Genomic DNA, 23,381 nt, shown 5'->3' on the forward strand with positions numbered 1-23,381 from the left:
TCTCCTGATTCACTTTCTAAAACTGCTGGGTTGATGTATTACTGCACTGGACACTGGCAGCCCCCCACTCCCCACTGACACGCACACACACAGCCTCACCCCTCTCGACTCTGAACTGGAAAGCCACCTGCCCTGGCTTTGCATCCACGTCCTTCTGGCGTTGCAGAGCAGAAAGACACGCAAGCTTTCCAAATGTTTTACCGAACAAGCACAGCTGGATAAATATTGACTTAGGGCCAGACTGACTAAACCTCCATTACAAAGGTTTTACAAGACTTTTATTTTTGTTTTATTTTATTTGTAAAAGAGAGTAAGTGTAGTTGGAAAAAGAAAATGCTTGAGGTTTTACTTTACTGTGAAGTTTCCTTCCATCACAGTGCTTCTGGCAGTAAAAGGATTACATGCTGTGCTTTTTTGACCTCAGTTCTTCCGTCTCCTCTGGGCCTGGTTCCATCCTCCTCTCCCAGGGCAGGGCAGCCATTAAGAGCTGAAAAAACAAACAGAACTAGGAAATAAGAACAGTGTCATGTCAGGGGGTAGAACTCAGTGCTAGAGTGTTTGATTGCAGATCAAGAGGTCCCTGGTTAAAATCTTTACTTTTCCAAAAAAAATAAAAATCATTTTATTTAATAAAAAAAAAAAAAATTAAATTGCATATTAATAACAGATGTTGTACTTTTTTAGTGATTTTCAGTTGTAATGTAAATTTGAAATTGATTAGATGTTCCAAACGCACAAATTCATGTGTACTTGCTGTGACACCTGACCAGGTGAACACGACTGTGACTACAGCAGAGCAGAGGGGGTATAGCACAGGGGTTCGAGTCCCCCGGTTCAAATGTGAGTGCCCACTTTTTATTATTGTTATTTTTGGATTTATATCTTTTACAAAGGTTTAAATACTGTTTGTATTCATATAATTTGTGGCTCAGAGCCTTCCTTTTACTTAAAATGCCATTACATGCAAGCTGGGTCTGCCATGACCAGTTGGAGCCACTTGGGACAGTTTTGTGAAAGCGTTTACTCCAGTCTGTAATAAGAACCAAAAATAAATAAATAAAATACATTCAGAAGTAATACAATTCCAGTGTCTTGCTAGTCTGACACATAACTTTATAATGGTTTTATTCAAATTTGCTTTGGCCTTTGCCCTTGATTTCATAGTAAGGTCCGAAGTCTTTTCAGCAGCCTTGTTGTTTGTCTCCCAGGCCCCTGAACAGTTCGGTATGCTCTGGACTTTTACAATCAGAGAACTTTCACTGTGCATTACTGCATGTTGCAATGCATTTACCAGCAAACTTTTGGAATGGTGCTTCTATTAAAGGGTTCCGGCTCATTAGGGGAATTTACGAGGCTGACTGCACAGCAGCCCCCGTCATCTCGCTGAACACAGAGCTGCTGGATAAAAGTAAAAGCTGCTGAGAAACAGGTTGTAATTCCATTGTGAGAGAGATTGTGTGATTGTGTGTGTGCTCAGTCTGCAGCCTGATAACATCAACTTGTCTACAAACAATCCACTCACAGCTCATTAGACACAGTAAACCCCTGGTTGGCAAGCATGACAAATCCCAGTCATATGGTAAACAAAATATAATAATAATAACAAGCATGTGGTTAAGCGTGGTAATAAATGCATGGTTGAACAATGGAACAACAGCAAAATTATTGTGCAGATTTTACTGGGGTAAACCTGTATAAGGACCATGCTTATGAACTGCTCTTGAATCTTCATAGTCTCTCTCTGGGGTGATGTGCTCAGCACAGAGCCTGATAGCATCAGTGAGAACTTGTCTGCAAACAATTCATTCCCAGCTCATTAAGCACTTGGCCAGGGAGCCACCGGGACAGACAGCCTGGGTGAGCACTGCCTGCCCTCACAGCAAGCAGGAGGGGGGGGGGGGGGGGGGCAGCATCTACTGGGAAACACACACAGGCACCCCTGAAGGGCTTGAAACCTAATTGAATGAGGAAATGCAGGTAAAGTCATTGCCATTGTCCCACAACTTTCACAGGCATTGAAATCCAAATATATCCAAATACTGTAAAGCCATAAATATTTGAGACCAAAATATCTGGCGAATCAAAACCATAAAACGTATTTTGCTTCAGAAATGTTGGCAACCTGTTGCAATAAACGAAGTATGCATTGTTAGTGCAATTTGATATTCGTGCTAAAAATGTTTGCAAAAAGTTTTTTTTTTCATATGCGAAAAATGAATAATAAAAGGCTTGCAAATATTCATGGCTTTAATTAATTATATCTTTTAATGTATTAATTGTTTATTTTGTAGCTAAAATGCATAACTTCAGGAATGCACAAATGCAGGCAGACACACACATTGCTATCTTCATTATGACAGGGTGGCAGTCATGCTGCAAGGTAGGAGCCGCTCCTGGCCTCCACTGCAGCTGAAAGGATCTGCAGCCTGTGAGCTGCAGCCAGTGCCACTGCCCCTCACCCTGCATCAACCCTAAATCCACCAGCACCGACATTTAATTAAAAAGGGGATAAAAAATGATGGTAGTAAACTTTTATAAGGATCTTTTTATTCTTTCTTTCTTGTAACTGTTTTATCGAATCTCGCTTTAATAAATGTCACTAGCTATCTGTCTGACCAGTAATTTCAATTTGAAGTCAGGTCCCAAAACACCTTTATCTGAGGCAGTGTTGTAATGGAAATTGACACAGGAGTCAATGGGAAGTACGGCGTGCCTGGCCCGTCACATTAACTCTCATTCTCTCTCACTTTCTCTATTTGGTCTTGCTTTATTTTGAGAGTCATTTTTTTTTTGGTGAGGGGGGTTATTAACTGTTAACAGCTAGTTTGTGTCAATATTAAGTTAAATATAGTAACCAATGTATAAACTAATAAAAAAAAGTATAATAATAATATAAAACCTGATCATATTTGCAAAATATTTACTGCAGGAATATCTTCAGAATTGCCTTTAAATCACACTGGCAGAAAATTTCTTTATGACCTTTTTTATTAGTTTACAAATAGGTTTACTACAGATCAAGTAACTATTAACAAAATAAAAACAAACTTGTGTTAGTAAGCTAGTTGTTAAGAGTTAATAAACTCAAAATGAAGCATGCCCTCTCTCTCTCTCTCTCTCTCTCTCTCTCTCTCTCTCTCTCTCTCTCTCGTTATCTGCAATGAGATCTTAATTGATAAAGCTCTAATTAAATCTCTGGTGGAGTTGTTTCGGCCTCTCTTTCTCTCTCTCTCTCTCTCTCTCTCTCTCTCTCTCTCTCTCTCTCTCTCTCTCTCTCTCTCGTTATCTGCAGTGAGATCTTAATTGATAAAGCTCTAATTAAATCTCTGGTGGAGTTGTTTCGGCCTCTCTTTCTCTCTCTCTCTCTCTCTCTCTCTCTCTCTCTCTCTCTCTCTCTCTCTCTCTCTCTCTCTCTCGTTATCTGCAGTGAGATCTTAATTGATAAAGCTCTAATTAAATCTCTGGTGGAGTTGTTTCAGCGTCCAAGACAGTGTGAGAGACACAGCACCCAGACAATGCTAACATAATATTGTTGTCTGAGAGCAATATTCTGCAGACTTGTGACAGAGACAGATCTGCTGAAAAACACACGCAGGGTGGGGTTTGCAGGCCTGATCCACTCAAGTTTAATTGCAACGGGTTTAATTTACACACACACACACACACACAGGGATGTATAGCTATTATTATGCAGACACGGCACTGACTCATTATTAACTGCGGTTTAGTACTCTAAACTCCACATGGTCATGGGTCACAATTTCAAGGAAAGTTCGGGGAAAACGAAATATTCCTGTATTAAAAAGTTTTTCTAAAAACAGCTTTTGAGTTGATAAAAAAAGTAGCTTAGACTTCAGCAGTGACCTAAAGCTACACAAGTCAAGTGCACAACACACCATACTCCTTCACTTGGCACTGAGCCCCATATGGATTTATTTATCTAAACTGGAGCCAGATGGCGATCAAGACAATCATTTCTGATGACATTTTTAAACATTACAAGGACTTGGCCTATACCGTGATAAAGTAGGTACAGTATGTCAGGTTTTCCTGCCTTTTTATGGACCCCCTAAGCATTATAAACATGCCCACACACAAACACACACAGAATGACAGAATACGTGAGAAGTTGTAAGTGTTTTACTGCTCCTGCAAGATGTACTTTTGCTTTAACAGGTTCCCTGTTTGCACAGAATGAAACTGCTCCTTCAGCTACTCATGCATGTCTTCTTTCGGATAAATCTGGTGATATCACTGGACAACACTGTACTGCAAAACATCTAAATAAAGTTAAGTTAGACCTTTGTAAATAGGGAATAGTGGGCCCTTTTCTCCCATTGAGCAATAGTAATATTCTATTTAGGAAGGTCAAAAAATGATACTATTATTATTATCACCACACATTCTGTAATTAAGTCTGTTTCATATTTTCTTTTTACGATTGTTATTTTATATACATTGCACATTTCTTAAATTTGTTATTTCACTTTGTTTAATTAACATTAAAGGCATTTTTATGCAAGTGGAAATTAAAAAAAAGAAGTGTTTTTGATGGAGTTTAATAAACTTTTAAATTTCGATTCTGCATATTCCACCGAGGGGGCACCAGACTGCCCTGTGTGTGTTTGCACAGCGCTGGGACCACTTGTTACCAATCATGCCAAACAAGAAGTGATTAGGAGAACAATGGGGATCAGTGATGAGGTGCTAACAGTCTGCACACAGCCAGCTAGACTGCACAGCCCTCCAGGGCAGGCAGGCAGACTGACAGCACACACACAAGCACTGCTGCTTCATTCATTGTAATTGTTTGCTTTTAACATGTATTTATTTTTTACACCAGGGCAGGCCCTCAAGATGTATTGCACCTCATTAACAAGGATGTTCGGCACAATTACTCAGAACACAAAACACACTGTAATCTAACAAGGAGAAAAAGTGTCTACTCAAATCAAATCAGGTGTGATGAGCAGTTTGCATACCAACAGCCTTAAATGTTTGAGAAGCATAATAGCAAAAATTACAGCAATGTTGTTAATAGCAATAATAGTCAGTTATAAAATTGGTCAAGCTGATATACCAGCGACACAAGCTTTTAGTAACTAATATTCATTATAGCAATAATACAGTAAGATACTAAACTGACTGAGTTGTTAAAACAGCAACTGCAATTGAAGATTTGGGGTGCTTTACAGTACAGTACAGAATAAATTCAAGTGTCTGGTTTGGTTATTATTATTTTTTTGTTCTTTTTTTGTTTTTTCTTCTTTATTTAAAGAGTAAGTAGCGGGGTTCTGAAAAATATAGCGTTACACGTCCCCACGTGTTGCTACAACTGTTTAAATAACATACCTGTATGTTTTCTTTTCATTGTTAACATCCTGACAACTTTGATAACTTTAAAGTCTGTTTCAAAGCTCTTTTCAAAATGTCCGCTCTTGTACACTGATAGTGTCAGGATTGTTACCCACATTGTTAAACAGGTAACAAATCAATAATGATCCATGATGTGGTACGGAACAGAAAAGCCAGAGCACTTGTTGTGATTTTTTCCCCCACTCTATTAGAAGACAGATCTCAAACCCCAGTGCACTAGAGCAGACATTTTGAAAAGAGCTTTGAAACAGACTTATAAGTGTAAAAAGGTTGTCGGGATGTTAACAAGGAAAATAATAATTATTATATAAACAGCTGTAGCAACACGTGGGGACGTGTAACACTGTGTTTTGGAGCACTGCTACTTACTCTTCAATGTTAATTAAAATAAATATATATTATTTTAATCATGGTGCCGCTGTCCTTTTAAAAAAGTACCAAATACCAAAAACTGCTGAAACGTTTACGCAATAATTTATTGAGAAAGCTGCATAGAATACAAAAAAAAAAATAATAATCACAATAACAACAGCTTGTTTCTTGGTCTGTTGTGAAATAGGAAATGCAGAGCTCTATCATGAAAAAGTATGTGTGTGTAAAAAAAGCAGGTGTGATAAATATTATTTATTTACACTAGCTTTTTGCCTGCAGAAGGACAGTAATACCAGACAATGAAGCAACGTCCAGAAAGTGCGATTCTGGAGTTTAATCACTTATTTTATTATTATTATTATTATTACACATGAAGTTCTAAATATCCAGATGCAATCTCTCTCTCTCTCTCTCTCTCTCTCTCTCTCTCTCTCTCTCTCTCTCTCTCTCTCTCTCTCTCTGCAACAGGGGACATTGCTCTTAACTGTTATTTTTATTAAAAGGCAATAGTCAAGGTTTTTTTTTTTTTTTTTTTAAATGAAGTGTCAGAAACTCACCTCAGGCCCTCGTCAGTCAAGCCATTCACTCACAGGAAGCTAATTACTATACATTGATAATTGCAGTAAATGAGAATCTAGTCCGACCACAAGCACTTCTGCAAATTAGTCACAGCTTGACTCCTGTGGCTATTTGTTTCTACAGAGAGGGGACCGGAGTGCTAGTGATTTTTATTTTGGACCCAGGGACAGCACAGCCAGACATTGGGAGGTAGACACATGTCTGCTGTGTCCAAACTACTACTTAACCCTGCGTTTGTTTAGCCAGCGAGCCCCATTAAGCTAAGCCCCAATGGCACACATGGCTGCTGCCCCATTGTGCATTCAGTTATCCACACGCTGACAGCCTCACCTCGCTCGGCACCACGCTGATCATTTTACCTCATCACTTCCCAGATGTGGTGCACGCAATTAAGCTAATCCATTAACTACTAATTGTCTCCTCCTACCCCACAGCTTGGGCAAACACTGGTAACGGGGCAGAGGGTGGGAGAGGGCTGTCTATATAAACCCAGGGGTCCCCTACTTTGCCAGTCAATTAGCTTCTGCTGCCCTTGCTGTGTGTAACAGACAGACACACAGAGAGAGAAAAAGAGGAGCTTGAACCTGACACAACCACCTGACACCACACCCTGACCTGAAGGAAGGAACCAGCATTCTCTCACTCTGAAGGATCTCTCTGCCCTGGTTTTCACAATGCGTCTTGGCCTTGCTGCTCTCTGCCTCCTCTCCCTCCTGCCACTTGTGAGCGGACACATCTGGGCCTGGATGCTCTCGATCCCCTACAGCCCCCCAGGAGAGGGGGCCCCTGTTCGGGAGGCACACCCCTCCTCCAGTACTGGCAAGTCTGCGGTGAGTCTACCTGTCTGTTTCTCCTATATTCTGTTACAGTTTTTTTTGCACTGCTGAAAATAAGGGTGCAGTATAATCATACTGGGCACAGTTCGCCGCTGTGAATTTGCACAGTAATTTTAATTCACCATGATTTCCATGTCTTTATACTATGCATTTACCATGCACCTTTACTCTCTTTACCATGGTGTGATCTTTATAAGGTATCAGGGAGGGTTTAGTTTTGCAGTGATGTCTACAGTCTGCAGTGGTGCTGGCTATGTGGGTATCCTGCAGTGTTGCTGGTGGCCTGGGGATTAGCTGGACTATTTGCTCAGTGTTTTAAAAATCGAAAGTCACATGTAGTCACAGGAGATAAACACTGTTTTTGTGTGCAAAAGGAAGTTGTGTATTCATCTCTCTGGTCTGAAATACAGCTCAAGATTAATTTAATGTTCTCTATTGTCTAAAAAAACAAACAAAAAAAAAACCCAACAATAAAAACCACTACTAACTGCTAATTACTATTCTGAGTGCAATATTAATTAAAAGAAACAGTACTTTCAGGTGTGGGGGAGTTGGGTTTGTATGATTAACAATGTGTTATCTTAAAGGAATACACGTGGGGAATTTATAGAAAGTATTGCAATACAATATTTCAGCTGGGTGTTGCTTTAACTGGTTCTCAAAACGTTGTATTATTATTATTATTATTATTATTAGAGCTGTTGAGTGACGCTTGCGATGTTTTTCTGCCCTGTGCAGGTGTTGTGTGATCAGGACCGCAGCTGCGGGAGAGGGTTTTCGTGTGACCGGCACTTCGGGCTGTGTGTCCCGCTGAAACAGGCGGGTCAATACTGCAGGAGGGACGCGCAGTGCGTCCGGGGCCTGAGCTGCATGTTCGGCAAGTGCCATCGCAGCGTACCAGAAGGCGAAGAAGGTAATGGGGGGGGAAAAAATACATCATATGTATAAACAGAATAAGGGAAAACTATATTTAAAAAAAGTCGAACAATGTAACTTGGAATTAGGTGAAATAGTTCATTGTTTTTAACTGTTACAGTTCCTCTCAATGTTTTTTTTTCCAATTGAATTAAATTACATTAATTCAAATTTAAATTATTTTTTCTCACACATATATTTATTAACGTGCATTACTGATAAACGTGACAATAATAATAATACTGTATTTTCAGTTAAGCGGATTAAAATAGTAACTGTAGTTGAACACCGTAGCTGGTGTTGTGTGGGCGGGAGAAATCTCGAGCGATTCAAATTCTCTGGACTAACGGCTCTCCCGCGTTCCCCGTGCAGGCGCGCGCTGTAAACTGGATCGGGACTGCGGAGGCTCCATGTGCTGCGCGCGGCACCACGGCGAGATGATCTGCAAGCGGCGTTTGGCGCTCAGCGAGAGCTGCTTCGTACCGGACGGCGGACTGGCTTTCAGCATCAACCAGATCTGCCCGTGTGAAGAGGGGCTGCTGTGCCGCAACAGCGCCGTGATACCCAACAGAGAGTGAGTACAACCCTCTTTAAACTGGTATTATCATTGTATGTGCCAGTTCCAATACATATAAAGTACTGTACCTGTTCAGTAATACAAAAAAAAAAAAAAAATCTAAAATACAATTTTCAGTTTACACAATGTAATGAAAATTTTAAGAACTGTACTGTCGCTCTCCAAACCTTTCAATAACAAAATCTATCTTTCTCTCATTTTTAACAGGAAAGAATTTGTTTACCGACCGGAGTCTGACAGTTGGAAATGTCAAATTCCCTCAGCGAAATAAAAGCCCCGCCTCCGACCGCGGTCACTCGGTGTTTATTATGTAAATAACCTGTAAATATCTGTATAATAGTGCAAAAAAAAAGAGATATCCTATGTTTAAACATACGCCGTCTGGAAAGAGGCCTGTGTTTGTGCTGTCTGTATAGAACGTTTATGTGAAAAATAAAAATGTATATTGATAAAATACAGTGACTCACGATTGGGTCTTAATTTTCTTCCAGAAATCACTCGACAAGGGTTTGTTAAAATCTAGAATTGCTCTGCCTTTTGCATTTATTTGAGGATGTTTTTTTGTTAAATAATGCCCTTAAAGCAAAATATTTTACAGTTAAAATCCAAATGGCGTGTTACGTGGCATTTAAGGGGTATAAAATAATTTATATTCACTCAGTTAGTAATATGATCGCGAACTTCGTGCCTTGAGGGTGTATAGTTCAGTGGTACAGCATTTGACTGCAGGTCAAGTTCCCGGTTCAAATCCGATTGCCACCTCAAATGTTCCTTTCTTTTTCCAAATCAGGTTAATTTAAAGACACAGGCTAAATGATAAATTAACAAACGCCGTGTCTTCTAATCCAGACAGCGGGCCAATGCAGGAACTCCATTTGTATGGTTTTGTCGACACCTAGTGGGAAGATCGTGTATTACCCTGGCTTAAATTGATTTAGAAAACGACCTTTTAATTTCCTGGCATCTCATTGGCTGACCAGGAAATAAAAAATACAGGCATAAGTGCCTTTTCACCTGGATAGATATTCTTGAGCCACCTAATGTTCAAGTTTTAAACCACAAAACTTGTTTCTGTCTTTTTTGTCATAACAGCTGCCCATTTTCTAAGCGCAATAAGAACTCCAAGGATGAGCGGTATTGGGAAATATCAGACCTCCAGGGGCTATAAGGCCTCATTAAGCACTTGGGCGGCCCGGTATTGGGTCTTATTCAGGCCCGGTGTCCGCTACAAGGTTGGGGGGACATTATTATTAAGTCAAATAACTCGCATTCACCACTATTACCTGTTACACTTCACCGTGACCACAAATATACCTTTACCACACTGTGCAATAACCACACAGCACTAATTACTCGAAGTGCCACACTATAGTGAAGGGAGTGTTTGTTTCTCGAATCTTTTTTCTTCTTAACGTACTGTTGTAGCAACTCTTCTGAGCTACAATTTGAAATGAACACAATACATACAGTGATATCGACGCACCAAACTAATGTAAAGTAACAAACAGACACAATGCTTAAAGCATTTCCTGTGGTTTTTGTTATCTGTATTGAACAGAGTGAGTTATTGACTGTTTCCCTTTTTTTATGGAAGGCTAGTGTGTGCACATTCATTTCATGTACGGTATGACATGTACCTGTAACAGGGTTATAGCCACAAATCTAACAACAGTAAAAATAGCTCGGACCCTCAAGTAACTACAGTGTAAAAATATACAGCCTGTAGTATTTTAATTGACCCACGAAATGTGCTTGATGCCAGGAGATAGGTTCAGATCCGGACTATTTAAAGCACTCTTTGAAAACAACAGTGGAAGAAATCAATGGGATGTACAGCGCTGACGTAATCGACACTAGCTAGAAAACCCCGGATGTAGTAGAAACGTATTGCGCTGCGGTTCGATCTATAGCACGAGGGGGTATAGCTCAGTGGTAGAGCATTTGACTGCAGATCAAGAGGTCCCCGGTTCAAATCCGGATGCCCCCTTAATTTTAATATTCATATATAGATATATTACATTTGGGTTAATCCTAATTTTAACGATTAATGATCACATTTTACTCGAAATGCCACAATTCATGAACTAAAATATTTATACATGCTATTTAAAAGCTGTAAGTAACGCACACTAATACTATTTTACATTTAGTGGATATTTGTGACTATATTGCCCGCCTGTCTGCCACACAAACCGATAAAAAAAAAAAAAAATACTATTATGTTCATTATTTAGAATAAATAAATTTAAAAAATGAAACCTGAAAGCGGAATAAATCGGGAAAAAACAACCCGTGGTGATTTAGCGTGTGGGTTTGTAATCGGTGTTAATTTCTTCTGGCTGATGTAAATATAGTAGGTAAGGCAGTAGCCAGCTAGGGCGCCCGAGTTAAAATAATACTAATAGTTAACATCGAATGCATGTCATTCCTCGTGTAAAAAGTTGGAGATTTCAACTTACCTACAAAATGTTAGAAATAACTTGAAATCTGCACCTTTTTAGGTGCCGAGAACAATGAAAAAGTTCGTTTGACTTCTGTATTTGAAGTGGGTTGAGGTTTATTTCAGACACTAGTAATCGAGTTGAAGGGTGAGTAATCGACACGATTACATCGAGTTCATAGAGCTGCGGTTTGCAAAGAGCCTCGCAGCTGGCCAATCACATTAACAGAAGTAAAATGCATATTCATGCAGGTACGTCAGGTCACGGCGAAACAGCCAATCAAATCGACTGGTTAGCCAAAAAACTCGAGTCGCAACCCTGTGATCATTGGTTAGGATATGCTGACAAGTCACGCTGCTGAGCTCTCTTCGTCTTGTCAAGAAACTAAAGCTAATTTCATCGCTGAATGTGAATTTTTAATTAATATCACACAACACTTTATGTATGCAAGCACACCACTGTTAAAATTCACGTTTGATAGATTAGGATTTTAAACTATAGCGTCTACAACAGATATTCTGGCATTGCTACATCTCTTGTTGTCTTTTAGATTGAATTTGAACGTTGCAAAGAAAACGGTGCTTGTTCGCACTGTGCAAAACCAGCAGGTTTGCAAATTCAGAACCTCAGCTACTCAGAATTCCATAATAGTATCTGATTCAGAAAAAAAAAACTGTTAGCTAAACTTTTCTATTTAAATAACCAGCAAATAACCTGGTTTTAATATCTGAACCAAGATGATGTTGGGTTTATTATTCTTCAGTACAGAAATACAGGTCAGGTTTATTTACAAGACATTCAGCAAACACACAATCACACATGCAAACTGAAATATTATTTTTATTACCGGTATTTAAAAATGCAAATGTATTTATTTAACCAGGATAGAATCATTGAGATATACATCTCATTGTCAAGGGGGTCCCAGCGAGAGAATAGGGAGTAAGAAAGCAACAAATCATTCAAAACAAGACAAAAACAATCCAAGTAAAATAATACAAATCATGCCCACTCCCCCACTGCCCCACTCAGGCACGTCCAGTTTCAAGTAAAAGCTTATTGGTTTCTTTGATCATTAAAAAAATAAAATGAATTGATGACAATTTAAAACCATCGTAAATACCGAACAGCAGCTTCTGAACTCCGTTGAACTGTCTCCCCCAATACTAAAGAAATCAGGGGCCTCATCGCTGGTGCTTCTGTCTCTGCTGATACAGACAGACTCCCACACCACACCAGCTCGAACACACATCCCCCAGTCCAGTCCAGTCCAGTCCGGGTCCTGAGAGCAGCCTTGCGGCCCCGCCCCGCCCCGCAGTGTAGGAAAGTAGTTCCGGTTGTGCGTTTTCTGGGACGGCCTGGCTCTTTACACTATCTGTGATTCCGTAGCACAACATCAGCTCAAGAAAGTAGTTCCTCGTTTCTTGTCTCTAGTTAGCGGTGACTCGAGAACGCATCCAGTCCAGACCGGCTGGCAATCTGAGAGAGAGAGAGAGAGAGAGAGATTCAGACAGAGTATATAAACAATAGCTTTTTTACTGGGAGATAAACATTTTAGGAAAATATCAATATGTGCAGTGATTTATTACTTCGCTTAAAACGCATCAAGGGTGAAGCAATTCATTCCTCACTTCCACCCTGACCTCTCCTCCCTTCTCCCCAGCCCCGCCCCGCCCCGCCCCTCCCCTCCCCTCCCCCAGCCAAGCCCCTCCCTTCCCTTCTCCCCTGCCCCTCCCCTCTCTCACCCCTCCCCGGTGAGGGCACAGCAGCCCTGTATGTGCCAAGGATGGTCTCGGATGGCGCCGAGTGTGAGGAAGCTGGAGATCTCGTCGGCGCTCATTGAGTTCTTGGCGTCCTGCTTGTTGGCGAAGACGAGGACGGCCGCCCCGCGCAGCTCCTCCTGCGCCAGCATGCGATGCAGCTCCTCACGCGACACGGACAGACGCTCCCGGTCAGTGCTGTCCACCACCAGGACCACGATCTGAGGGGGGAGGCAGTGCAGTGTCAGTACTACAGTGGTGTAGAGAAATGCAGAACACTATGTTCAACAACTGGACTGTATAATAGAGTGTCTCTGTGAAAGAAAGGGTTATTCGGGCCTAGCACATGATTAGATTCAGGGCAGGTCATATATATATATTGCAGTGCCTCGGTGTTGCAGTAGTATACTGCAGTGCCTCGGTGTTGCAGTAGTACACTGCAGTGCCTCGGTGTTGCAGTAGTACACTGCAGTGCCTCGGTGTTGCAGTAGTACACTGCAGTGCCTCGGTGTCGCAGTAGTACACTGCAGTGCCTCGGTGTCGCAGTAGTACACTGCAGTGCCTCGGTGTCGCAGTAGTACACTGCAGTGCCTCGGTGTCGCAGTAGTACACTGCAGTGCCTCGGTGTCGCAGTAGTACACTGCAGTGCCTCGGTGTCGCAGTAGTACACTGCAGTGCCTCGGTGTCGCAGTAGTACACTGCAGTGCCTCGGTGTCGCAGTAGTATACTGCAGTGCCTCGGTGTCGCAGTAGTATACTGCAGTGCCTCGGTGTTGCAGTAGTATATTGCAGTACCTCGGTGTCGCAGTAGTAGGAGCTCCAGGTGTAGCGCAGGCTCTCCTGCCCCCCGATGTCCCACACCAGGAAGTGCGTGTTCTTCACCACGATCTCCTCCACGTTGCTGCCGATGGTGGGGGAGGTGTGCACCACCTCCTTCGTCAGGCTGGGGGAGACAGAGGAGAAAGGAGATTCATCTCGTGCAGTGTGTGTGGAGGGGGGGGGGGGGGTAATATGGCAGTTTATGGTGGAGGGGAGGGCATTAGACAGTTTCTCTAATATAGCATCTTCTTTTGTCAAGCTTGGGGGTGGGGTCATTCATCTTAGAGAGTTGTATAGTGTTTTCTAGTGGGATGGATGGGTGGGCTATTTTTTTATTATTATTATTTATTTCTTAGCAGACACCCTGTTACAAGATATCACATTATTTTTTACACATTATTTTTACATACAATCACCCATTTAGACAGTTGGGTTTTTACTGGAGCAATCTAGGTAAAGTACCTTGCTCAAGGGTACAGCAGCAGTGTCCCCCACCTGGGATTGAACCCACGACCCTCCGGTCAAGAGTCCAGAGCCCTAACCACTACTCCACACTGCTGTGTGTAATTGTAATTCCAGAATAGTACACTTTCATTTGAACAGCTTTCTTGTATTTTCATACACTGTGACCCCCTCCCCTCCCTATTTGTTTCAGTACCTGTGATTATGTCTCGGTTATTTAGATAAAGAGTAAACATGTTAACTTGTAGAGCTGTGTTACTTTTTTTAGTAGTACAACTGTAACTAACTGCAGCAAACCATGCTGCTCTAATCGCCATGGACCCCACGCCGATACTCACAACTGGTACAGGATGGTGGTCTTGCCCGCGTTGTCCAGCCCAACAATGATCACTTTGTGCTCTGGGGAAGCAAAAGAGCCGCGTTACGGGCAGGAGACACAGAGCAAAACTGAAAAAACACAACTATTTCAACAGGGCAATGTTACTAGCGTGCTACTATTTGAACAGCTCTGTGTCACTGGGATCAGCAGAGTTTCAGAAGGAATCAATCGTGTTTAAATGAAAAGTAGAACAATAACTCACTGGACTTTAGTCATTATGTATAAAAACAGAAAATAAAACACATACAGGTTCCCCTGATTTTAGTGTTTTATTGTGTGGCGTATCTGTAGTATTTTTCTAGTGACAAAACGATACATCAAAGTTCTCCTCTTTAAAAAAAAAAAAAACTCCAGCAGAAGGCAATATTGCCACAAGTCTCACTTAGGGGGAAAACATCAATCAAGTCAAAAATGGTAAATTTATCCAGACAGAAAAAACGTTTTACAAATGAAACACTGTTTAACTTACCTCGGTTTCCGAAGATGGTCATTAATTTGGTAAAGAAGAGGCCCATTATTGTAAATATACAGGAACTGTTTTTCAGCGCAATGAAAAACCAGTTATCCAGTCGCTGGTGTTGATGAAGGGATTCGCCGGTCAGTCAGAACTGCTCAAGCCGATCCAAAAGCTGCTTTACCCGGTCAGAGGTTTTATTCACGACCGGTGGTATCGGAGGTCTGGGATTAAACGTGTGTCCGACCTTTAATTTCAACCGTATAAGCTTTCAAATATCTACTTTGAGCTTGGCTCAATCACAACAATGTAAAACATAAAGAAAAACGCTTGATTAGGTTATTAGGTATTACCCTTCACCAGACAAAGGCAATAAATATATATCAACTAAAGAAAAATGAAATAAACACACGCAGCTGAAACAAACGACTGGTGAACCTGAAGCTGTGTTAGCCCGATATATACTGAAGAAGTTGCGTGGATTCCCCCTGTTTACAATTCCATTCCTCTTCTTTGATCTGCGGCTGCGGCATACTTTCAAAGCGTACCTGTGACGTAACGGAGGCGGGGGAGTCCCAGCGGGTGTGGCTTTAATGATATGGGCGGGGTTGGAATCGAGATCAGTCTGGAATGGGCGGGGAATGCGTGTTTTTGTGGGCGTGTCTGTGACGACGAGGCGGGGTTGGAGGAAAGGTCGTTGCTGGGTCTGGTTTTTTGATTGCGAAACGACGCAGAGAAGAGGAACTTATTAGGGGATTTTTTTTTTTTAGCATGTCATAAAGCGGTAATGTTTGGGGAATACCTGAACGGAAAATATCTGATACACAAAACTTGTTTCAATTTCACTTTCCAACTAAAGATATGGGTTTAGTTCACCTTGTTAAACGTGTCGTAACATGGCGTTTTAAAATCAATAATTAACCTTTACTTGTTTTCGGTAATACTTAGGTCGCTCTTTCTCATTGGTGTTTAGCTTGCCATTTCTAGGAAGTGTTATGAAGTGTTACATATTTCTGCTGTACAGCACAGGTCTGATAAAGCATAGCTAAGCATTGTAAAGCACAGAGAGGTCTGGTAAAGCATAGGGAAGCATTGTAAAGCACAAAGAGGTCTGGTAAAGCACAGGGAAGCATTGTAAAGCACAGAGAGGTATGGTAAAGCATAGGGAAGCATTGTAAAGCACAAAGAGGTCTGGTAAAGCACAGGGAAGCATTGTAAAGCACAGAGAGGTATGGTAAAGCATAGGGAAGCATTGTAAAGCACAAAGAGGTCTGGTAAAGCACAGGGAAGCATTGTAAAGCACAGAGAGGTATGGTAAAGCATAGGGAAGCATTGTAAAACACAGAGAGGTCTGGTAAAGCATAGGGAAGCATTGTAAAGCACAGAGAGGTATGGTAAAGCATAGGGAAGCATTGTAAAGCACAGAGAGGTCTGGTAAAGCATAGAGAAGCATTGTAAAGCACAGAGAGGTCTGGTAAAGCATAGAGAAGCATTGTAAAGCACAGAGAGGTCTGGTAAAGCATAGAGAAGCATTGTAAAGCACAGAGAGGTCTGGTAAAGCATAGGGGAGCATTGTAAAGCACAGAGAGGTCTGGTAAAGCATAGGGAAGCATTATAAAGCACAGAGAGGTCTGGTAAAGCACAGGGAAGCATTGTAAAGCACAGAGAGGTCTGGTAAAGCATAGGGAAGCATTGTAAAACACAGAGAGGTATGGTAAAGCATAGGGAAGCATTGTAAAGCACAGAGAGGTATGGTAAAGCATAGGGAAGCATTGTAAAACACAGAGAGGTCTGGTAAAGCATAGGGAAGCATTGTAAAACACAGAGAGGTCTGGTAAAGCATAGGGAAGCATTGTAAAGCACAGAGAGGTCTGGTAAAGCATAGGGAAGCATTGTAAAGCACAGAGAGGTCTGGTAAAGCATAGGGAAGCATTGTAAAGCACAGAGAGGTCTGGTAAAGCATAGGGAAGCATTGTAAAGCATAGAGAGGTATGGTAAAGCATAGGGAAGCATTGTAAAGCACAGAGAGGTCTGGTAAAGCATAGAGAAGCATTGTAAAGCACAGAGAGGCCTGGTAAAGCATAGGGAAGCATTGTAAAGCACAGAGAGGTCTGGTAAAGCATAGGGAAGCATTGTAAAGCACAGAGAGGTCTGGTAAAGCATAGAGAAGCATTGTAAAGCACAGAGAGGTATGGTAAAGCATAGAGAAGCATTGTAAAGCACAGAGAGGTATGGTAAAGCATAGGGAAGCATTGTAAAGCACAGAGAGGTCTGGTAAAGCATAGGGAAGCATTGTAAAGCCCAGAGAGGTCTGGTAAAGCATAGGGAAGCATTGTAAAGCACAGGTATGGTAAAGCATAGGGAAGCATTGTAAAGCACAGAGAGGTCTGGTAAAGCATAGGGAAGCATTGTAAAGCACAGAGAGGTCTGGTAAAGCATAGGCAAGCATTGTAAAGCACAGAGAGGTCTGGTAAAGCATAGGGAAGCATTGTAAAGCACAAAGAGGTCTGGTAAAGCATAGGCGAGCATTGTAAAGCACAAAGAGGTCTGGTAAAGCATAGGGAAGCATTGTAAAGCACAAAGAGGTCTGGTAAAGCATAGGCGAGCATTGTAAAGCACATAGAGGGATGGTAAAGCATAGGGAAGCATTGTAAAGCACAAAGAGGTCTGGTAAAGCATAGGCAAGCATTGTAAAGCACAGAGAGGTCTGGTAAAGCATAGGGAAGCATTGTAAAGCACAGAGAGGTCTGGTAAAGCATAGGGAAGCATTGTAAAGCACAGAGAGGTCTGGTAAAGCATAGGGAAGCATTGTAAAGCACAGAGAGGTCTGGTAAAGCACAGGGAAGCATTGTAAAGCACAGAGAGGTATGGTAAAGCATAGGGAAGCAGTGTAAAACACAGAGAGGTCTGGTAAAGCATATGGAAGCAGTGTAAAACACAGAGAGGTATGGTAAAGCATAGGGAAGCATTGTAAAGCACAAAGAGGTCTGGTAAAGCATAGGCAAGCATTGTAAAGCACAGAGAGGGATGGTAAAGCATAGGGAAGCATTGTAAAGCACAGAGAGGTATGGTAAAGCATCGGGAAGCATTGTAAAGCACAGAGAGGTATGGTAAAGCATATTTAAAAAACATGGGAAACTAAAGCATAGTATAACCATGGGAAAAGCAACACAATATTGTCATGGGGAGAGATTGTAGGGAAACAGTGTGTTCCGGTTGTATTTATTTGAAATGATTGTATGTTATAATAAATAAATACATTTAAAGAAAATACTGTCGGTAGGGGGCATCCGGATTTGAACCGAAGACCTCTTGATCTGCAGTCAAATGCTCTACCACTGAGCTATACCCCCATCTACAGCAAACAGCTTGCTGCACGAAGTATGGGGTTTTGACAGAAGACTGAACAACACCAGGCAAAAAAATAATAATAATAATTAATTAATAAATAAATAAATTAATAAATAAATAAATAAATAAATAAATAAATAAATAAATATTTGTATATATTTGTGAATCATATCCAACGTATTTAGCTGTTTTTTGGAAACTGGGGCCATTGTGGCTCAGCCAAGGGAGTTCACAGTGCGTGTGGTACTATGGAGCTTTTGAGCCAAAATGTCAGAAACAATGATGCTGTTGAGTCGGCAGCTTTCACAGGATCCGCTCCTACTGTCTGATTACTGTATCGTCGCGCCCTCTGGCGGCGAACACTATGCATCTGCAGTAAATAGAGTCGATAGACTATCAAAATGTAGAATTCTGGATCTTTCTAATTTTACTGATAAGCCGCTAACATGCGTTGAGATCAAAGGGTGGACGAATGGGAGGCAGCACGCATTAGAATAAGAGAGAACAAGAAAAATAAAGAAACACATTTTAAAAAGTTGAAACTAGAAGGTAGGATGGCGTTGAGGACAGCGCCGAGGCAAGTATCAGACAGAGGATTGGCCGAGCGCTGTCTTACGCGAGGTGGTGTGCGATTCTCCCGGCGGTCGGAAAGACGCGACACGAGTTTAGTGTGTGCAGGACACCGCCCAGACGCAGCCTGTCACCCGGTCGAGCAGCATTAGGCTTCGCGGCGCTGCACGAAATGCAATAAACACGAAGCTATCAAAGCATTTATTGTTCAGCGGAAGAAGAAGAATAACTCTTTTTAAAACTGATTTCAAAGGCACATTGCAAACAACAAAGAAAAAACAGCACTATATAATGTACTTTTAATATACAGGATACTTTGAACTTGTGTATTATGAAAGCAACACATACAGTATATATATATATATATATATATATATATATATATATATATATATATATATATATATATATATATATACAGAGAGGTATGGTAAAGCATAGGGAAGCACAGGGAAAATTATAAAAATCTAAACGATACTGTACTGCCCTGTAAGTCGTCTTGGATACAAATACATAAATAAATTATACTCTGCATTTACCACAGTCTATATGTTTTGTTTGATGTGATTTACCGTACATACCTCTATGCTTTACCATGCTTTCTGTGTGCTTTATTACACTTCGCTGTGCTTTTACTGTGGGGGACTTTTCTCAGGCTAACCTGACCCTGAATGCATTTCATAGGACCTATTTTTGGTGTGTAAGGAAACACATGAATACACAGCCAGCGCTGCAGGAGCACACAGGGAGGAAGAAGGGGGGGGGGGGGGGGGGGGGGGGGGGTCCACGTTGCAGAGATTCATTACTAAAGCTTTTACTCTTATTACAAATCACTCTAGCATCCCCCCCCCCGCCCCAATCATCTTTAATGCAGAGGCGTCCAGCCAGCTCCACACACACGCCCTGCTGCTCCCATTCATTCTGTTCATATTTATTGTATCACATTGAAACAGTACAAGGAATGAGCTGCTGGGTTTGATTGCTAATTGGAGTCGAGGGACTGTCAATAAAATGACACATCAGTAAATTTGTAGGTCCATTTTTAGATGCTTTACCAGACCTCTCTGTGCTTTACAATGCTTCCCTATGCTTTACCATACCTCTCTGTGCTTTACAATGCTTCCCTATGCTTTACCAGACCTCGCTGTGCTTTACAATGCTTCCCTATGCTTTACCAGACCTCTCTGTGCTTTACAATGCTTCCCTATGCTTTACCATACCTCTCTGTGCTTTACAGTGCTTCCCTATGCTTTACCATACCACTCTGTGCTTTACAATGCTTCCCTATGCTTTACCATACCTCTCTGTGCTTTACAATGCTTCCCAATGCTTTACCAGACCTCTCTGTGCCTTACAATGCTTCCCTATGCTTTACCAGACCTCTCTGTGCTTTACAATGCTTCTCTATGCTTTACCATACCTCTCTGTGCTTTACAATGCTTCCCTATGCTTTACCAGACCTCTCTATGCTTTGCAATGCTTCCCTATGCTTTACCATACCTCTCTGTGCTTTACAATGCTTCCCTATGCTTTACCAGACTCTCTGTGCTTTACAATGCTTCCCTATGCTTTACCACACCTCTCTGTGCTTTACAATGCTTCCCTATGCTTTACCAGACCTCTCTGTGCTTTGCAATGCTTCCCTATGCTTTACCATACCTCTCTGTGCTTTACAATGCTTCCCTATGCTTTACCATACCTCTCTGTTGCTTTACAATGCTTCCCTATGCTTTACCATACCTCTCTGTGCTTTACAATGCTTCCCTATGCTTTACCATACCTCTCTGTGCTTTACAATGCTTCCCTATGCTTTACCATACCTCTCTGTGCTTTACAATGCTTGCCTATGCTTTACCAGACCTCTCTGTGCTTTACAATGCTTCCCTATGCTTACCAGACCTCTCTGTGCTTTACAATGCTTCCCTATGCTTTACCAGACCTCTCTGTTTTTTATTACACTTTGCTGTGCTTTTGTTGTGGGACACTTTTATAAGGGTTAGTTTATCATGGTTTGTTTTTTTAATATGCTTTCTCATACCTCTCAGTGCTTTACACTGCTTGCCTGCTTGGTGTATTTGCTAATAATATAATTTTTTCTCAGTATTTTTTTTTTTGAAGATTGATTTTTATTTTTGGTGCTCACACTTCTGGAATCTCATCAGCAATCCTTCATCGCTTTTACAACACAGTCGTGACGTCTCTCTCTCTCTCTCTCTCTCTCTCTCTCTCTCTCCTCTCTCTCTCTCTCTCTCTCTCTCTCTCCTCTCTCTCTCTCTCTCAAATTCAAATTCAAATTCAAAGGTGTTTATTAGAATTCACCGCAGCCCATCGTGTTTCTGCTTGCATGTATAATTCAGGACATTAAACATCTCCAGAAAAAAATTGCTTGCTTTCATGGTACTGTATATTTTTATTTTTTTTTGGGGGGGGGGATTTCAGAAGCGAAGCAGTCCGTCCCTGGTGGCTTTATGGCTCTCGATTTGCTGGTGTTCTGACATTATTTGCTACCTGTCCCTTTTGCCAGAATTTACTACTTGCTCTTTCCTAGTATAAACAAGGGTGGCATTTTCTGACACCTACAATAGGACTTGCCAGAATTTACTACTTCCCTTTCCTCATACTATTAACACGGGTGACAATTTCTGTGTGACAAGGTGGCAAATTGTGACTTCTATAATTATCAGAAATTGCTACGGGTAGCACATTCTGACAGGGTGACATATTCTGAAGGTACACCGGCACCCTTATAAAATGTCCCATAGGAGAAAAAGTGCTCCCTGTCAAACTGACCGGTCAACAGTGAGTCGATATTATAGCCAATATTATAAAATGACAGACAATACTATGTTTATTATAAAATGAGAATACGTGTGGTTTACTGTTTTATGAAATGACAATACATCTGTGTTTACTGTATTATAGGCAATGTGTCTAGTACTAGTAGCCTACTATATTATAGTATATCGTCTTACGCGTTATCTGTAGCAGGTTGCTTATGTTTCACGTCTACAAATCAAAATAAAAGCTGAGTTGGCATGGCAACTAGACTTATGATATGTGCATTTGTTTTTTTTTTAAAAAAAGGACGTTAAATTAAAAGATAAGAGCTACCCACGAAACACCGCTTGTGTACGGTACTGGGAGTCTAGTACAGTGCCACGGGAACTAACACAGTTTGTCTGTTAATATGTTTTTTTACCTTCTTTTTCGTTCCCTGAGAATTTCAGCCTCGCTTATCTTGCTCGGCTCCCGGGCGGCCCGCTACGCCCAGACCGCGCCCCGACAGTTTATTAACTTCTGACTGACTATCCCAGCGACCAACCGCGGCGCGGCAGTGAGTGAATCGGCTAGCTGTGATTGGTTGTGGAGGGAGGAAGGCGGGCTTGTGGGCGGAGAGGTCTGGCCCCGCAGCTGGGAGCTCGAGTTCATTGTGTGAGAGAGAGAGGGAGAGGCGCAGATGTTGATTGAGAATTTCATCTGGATTCGCGAAAAACGGAATAAATCATTTTATTTTCCTTGAAAAATGAGTAAAAAAGTGACAGCAAAATTAAATGGTACAGAATAGCAGCATGTCCAGGACGCCTTCTACTTCCACGCAGGAGATCCAGATGGACATTTTTGATAATCCCAGTTTACAGGTAAGAAAAATAAAAATTAAAACCATATAAAAATATTATTAATAAACAAGAACCACATACAGACACCAGATAATAACCACTGTAAATAAGTAATATATATATATATATATATATATATATATATATATATATATATATATATATATATATATATATATATATATATTTAAAAAATATAAATGAGTAAGTAAATGAAAACAGGTGCCGGTTGTACAGTACGTAATGAAATATAGACGCTTCAATAAAACATTACAGCAGTTCAATGCTTTAGTCAGGTTTATTTAAGGAATAAAAACTGACACAATGCTATGTTTTTTTTTTTTTGTTTGTTTGGTTTTTTTAAAATAATTAATTCGGTGCAATACTATAAGAAAAGCTATTTGTCAGAAAAAAAATACATCTGTTGCGGACACCATTTCGGGCATGAGCGCTGTAATCACAGGCGCGCTCACCTTCGAGTTATTTCATGTGTTCAGTTACTTGATTTCGCGTTAGAAAACTCGCTACTCAGTTATATTGTGTATTAAATAGGTTTTTTTAGATTGGTTTTATAATGACATATTTTTTAAGTACTTGTTTTGAATGTTTTAGTATTAATGTTTTTATTTTTATATTGGTTTGTTTGTTTTTTTTGAGAAGGAGCTGTATTAAATACAGCTGATTGATTGACTACTTTGAAGGGATGTTTGACCGAAAGTGTCTATGAATTCATATCTGACGTTTATTAATAAAGGCGTTGTTTTGTGTATTTTGAGGAGGGAGAGGGGGAGGGAGAGAGGGAAAGGGAGGGAGGGGGATAGGGAGAGGGAGGGAGAGGGAGAGAGGGAAAGGGAGGGAGGGGGAGAGGGAGGGG

At 41.1% G+C, this 23,381-nt stretch overlaps 3 protein-coding genes and 2 non-coding genes across 6 annotated transcripts in view; 3 read left to right on the plus strand and 2 right to left on the minus strand.

Moving 5' to 3' along the window:
- Nucleotides 1-6,788: 6,788 nt before the first annotated feature.
- Nucleotides 6,789-9,111, plus strand: LOC117434478 (dickkopf-related protein 3-like). Its single transcript, XM_034906746.2, has 4 exons — nt 6,789-7,157; nt 7,902-8,076; nt 8,451-8,652; nt 8,863-9,111. Exons 1-4 carry the CDS (start codon nt 7,002-7,004, stop codon nt 8,924-8,926), a joined length of 597 nt encoding a protein of 198 aa, XP_034762637.1. The 5' UTR covers nt 6,789-7,001; the 3' UTR covers nt 8,927-9,111.
- Nucleotides 9,112-10,570: 1,459 nt separating this feature from the next.
- Nucleotides 10,571-10,642, plus strand: trnac-gca (transfer RNA cysteine (anticodon GCA)). The gene has a single exon. It is a non-coding gene; the product is annotated as a tRNA-Cys (tRNA).
- Nucleotides 10,643-11,918: 1,276 nt separating this feature from the next.
- LOC117434708 (ADP-ribosylation factor-like protein 5B) lies at nt 11,919-15,531 on the minus strand. The gene is made up of 5 exons (XM_034057326.3): nt 14,985-15,531; nt 14,475-14,535; nt 13,651-13,798; nt 12,842-13,077; nt 11,919-12,575 (listed from the first exon to the last, which is right to left on the minus strand). Exons 1-5 carry the CDS (start codon nt 15,028-15,030, stop codon nt 12,527-12,529), a joined length of 540 nt encoding a protein of 179 aa, XP_033913217.3. The 5' UTR covers nt 15,031-15,531; the 3' UTR covers nt 11,919-12,526.
- A 2,719-nt stretch (nt 15,532-18,250) lies between these two features.
- trnac-gca (transfer RNA cysteine (anticodon GCA)) lies at nt 18,251-18,322 on the minus strand. The gene has a single exon. It is a non-coding gene; the product is annotated as a tRNA-Cys (tRNA).
- A 4,016-nt stretch (nt 18,323-22,338) lies between these two features.
- Nucleotides 22,339-23,381, plus strand: part of LOC117434894 (voltage-dependent L-type calcium channel subunit beta-1-like) — a 39,417-nt gene continuing 38,374 nt past the window's right edge. For both annotated transcript variants that reach the window (XM_034906781.2, XM_059003326.1), the window contains exon 1: nt 22,339-22,528. In XM_034906781.2, the coding sequence (XP_034762672.2) occupies nt 22,442-22,528 (87 nt within the window). In that variant the 5' untranslated portion in view covers nt 22,339-22,441. The remainder of the gene's footprint in view (nt 22,529-23,381) is intronic.

This window comes from Acipenser ruthenus, chromosome 28 (assembly GCF_902713425.1).
Source record: "Acipenser ruthenus chromosome 28, fAciRut3.2 maternal haplotype, whole genome shotgun sequence".
NCBI classification, from domain to species: Eukaryota; Metazoa; Chordata; class Actinopteri; order Acipenseriformes; family Acipenseridae; genus Acipenser; species Acipenser ruthenus.

What these genes read in the sequence shown, in the direction of transcription:
- LOC117434478 (XM_034906746.2), top strand. Translation starts at nt 7,002, where the DNA reads ATGCGTCTTGGCCTTGCTGCTCTCTGCCTCCTCTCCCTCCTGCCACTT. An exon ending in CGTACCAGAAGGCGAAGAAG is followed by an intron (nt 8,077 to 8,450) that starts GTAATGGGGGGG and finishes TTCCCCGTGCAG; the next exon opens with GCGCGCGCTGTAAACTGGAT. An exon ending in GCCGTGATACCCAACAGAGA is followed by an intron (nt 8,653 to 8,862) that starts GTGAGTACAACC and finishes CATTTTTAACAG; the next exon opens with GAAAGAATTTGTTTACCGAC.
- LOC117434708 (XM_034057326.3), bottom strand. Translation starts at nt 15,030, where the DNA reads ATGGGCCTCTTCTTTACCAAATTAATGACCATCTTCGGAAACCGAG. An exon ending in ACCACCATCCTGTACCAGTT is followed by an intron (nt 13,799 to 14,474) that starts GTGAGTATCGGC and finishes TGTCTCCCCCAG; the next exon opens with CCTGACGAAGGAGGTGGTGC. An exon ending in TGTGCCCTCACCGGGGAGGG is followed by an intron (nt 12,576 to 12,841) that starts GTGAGAGAGGGG and finishes TCTCTCTCTCAG; the next exon opens with ATTGCCAGCCGGTCTGGACT.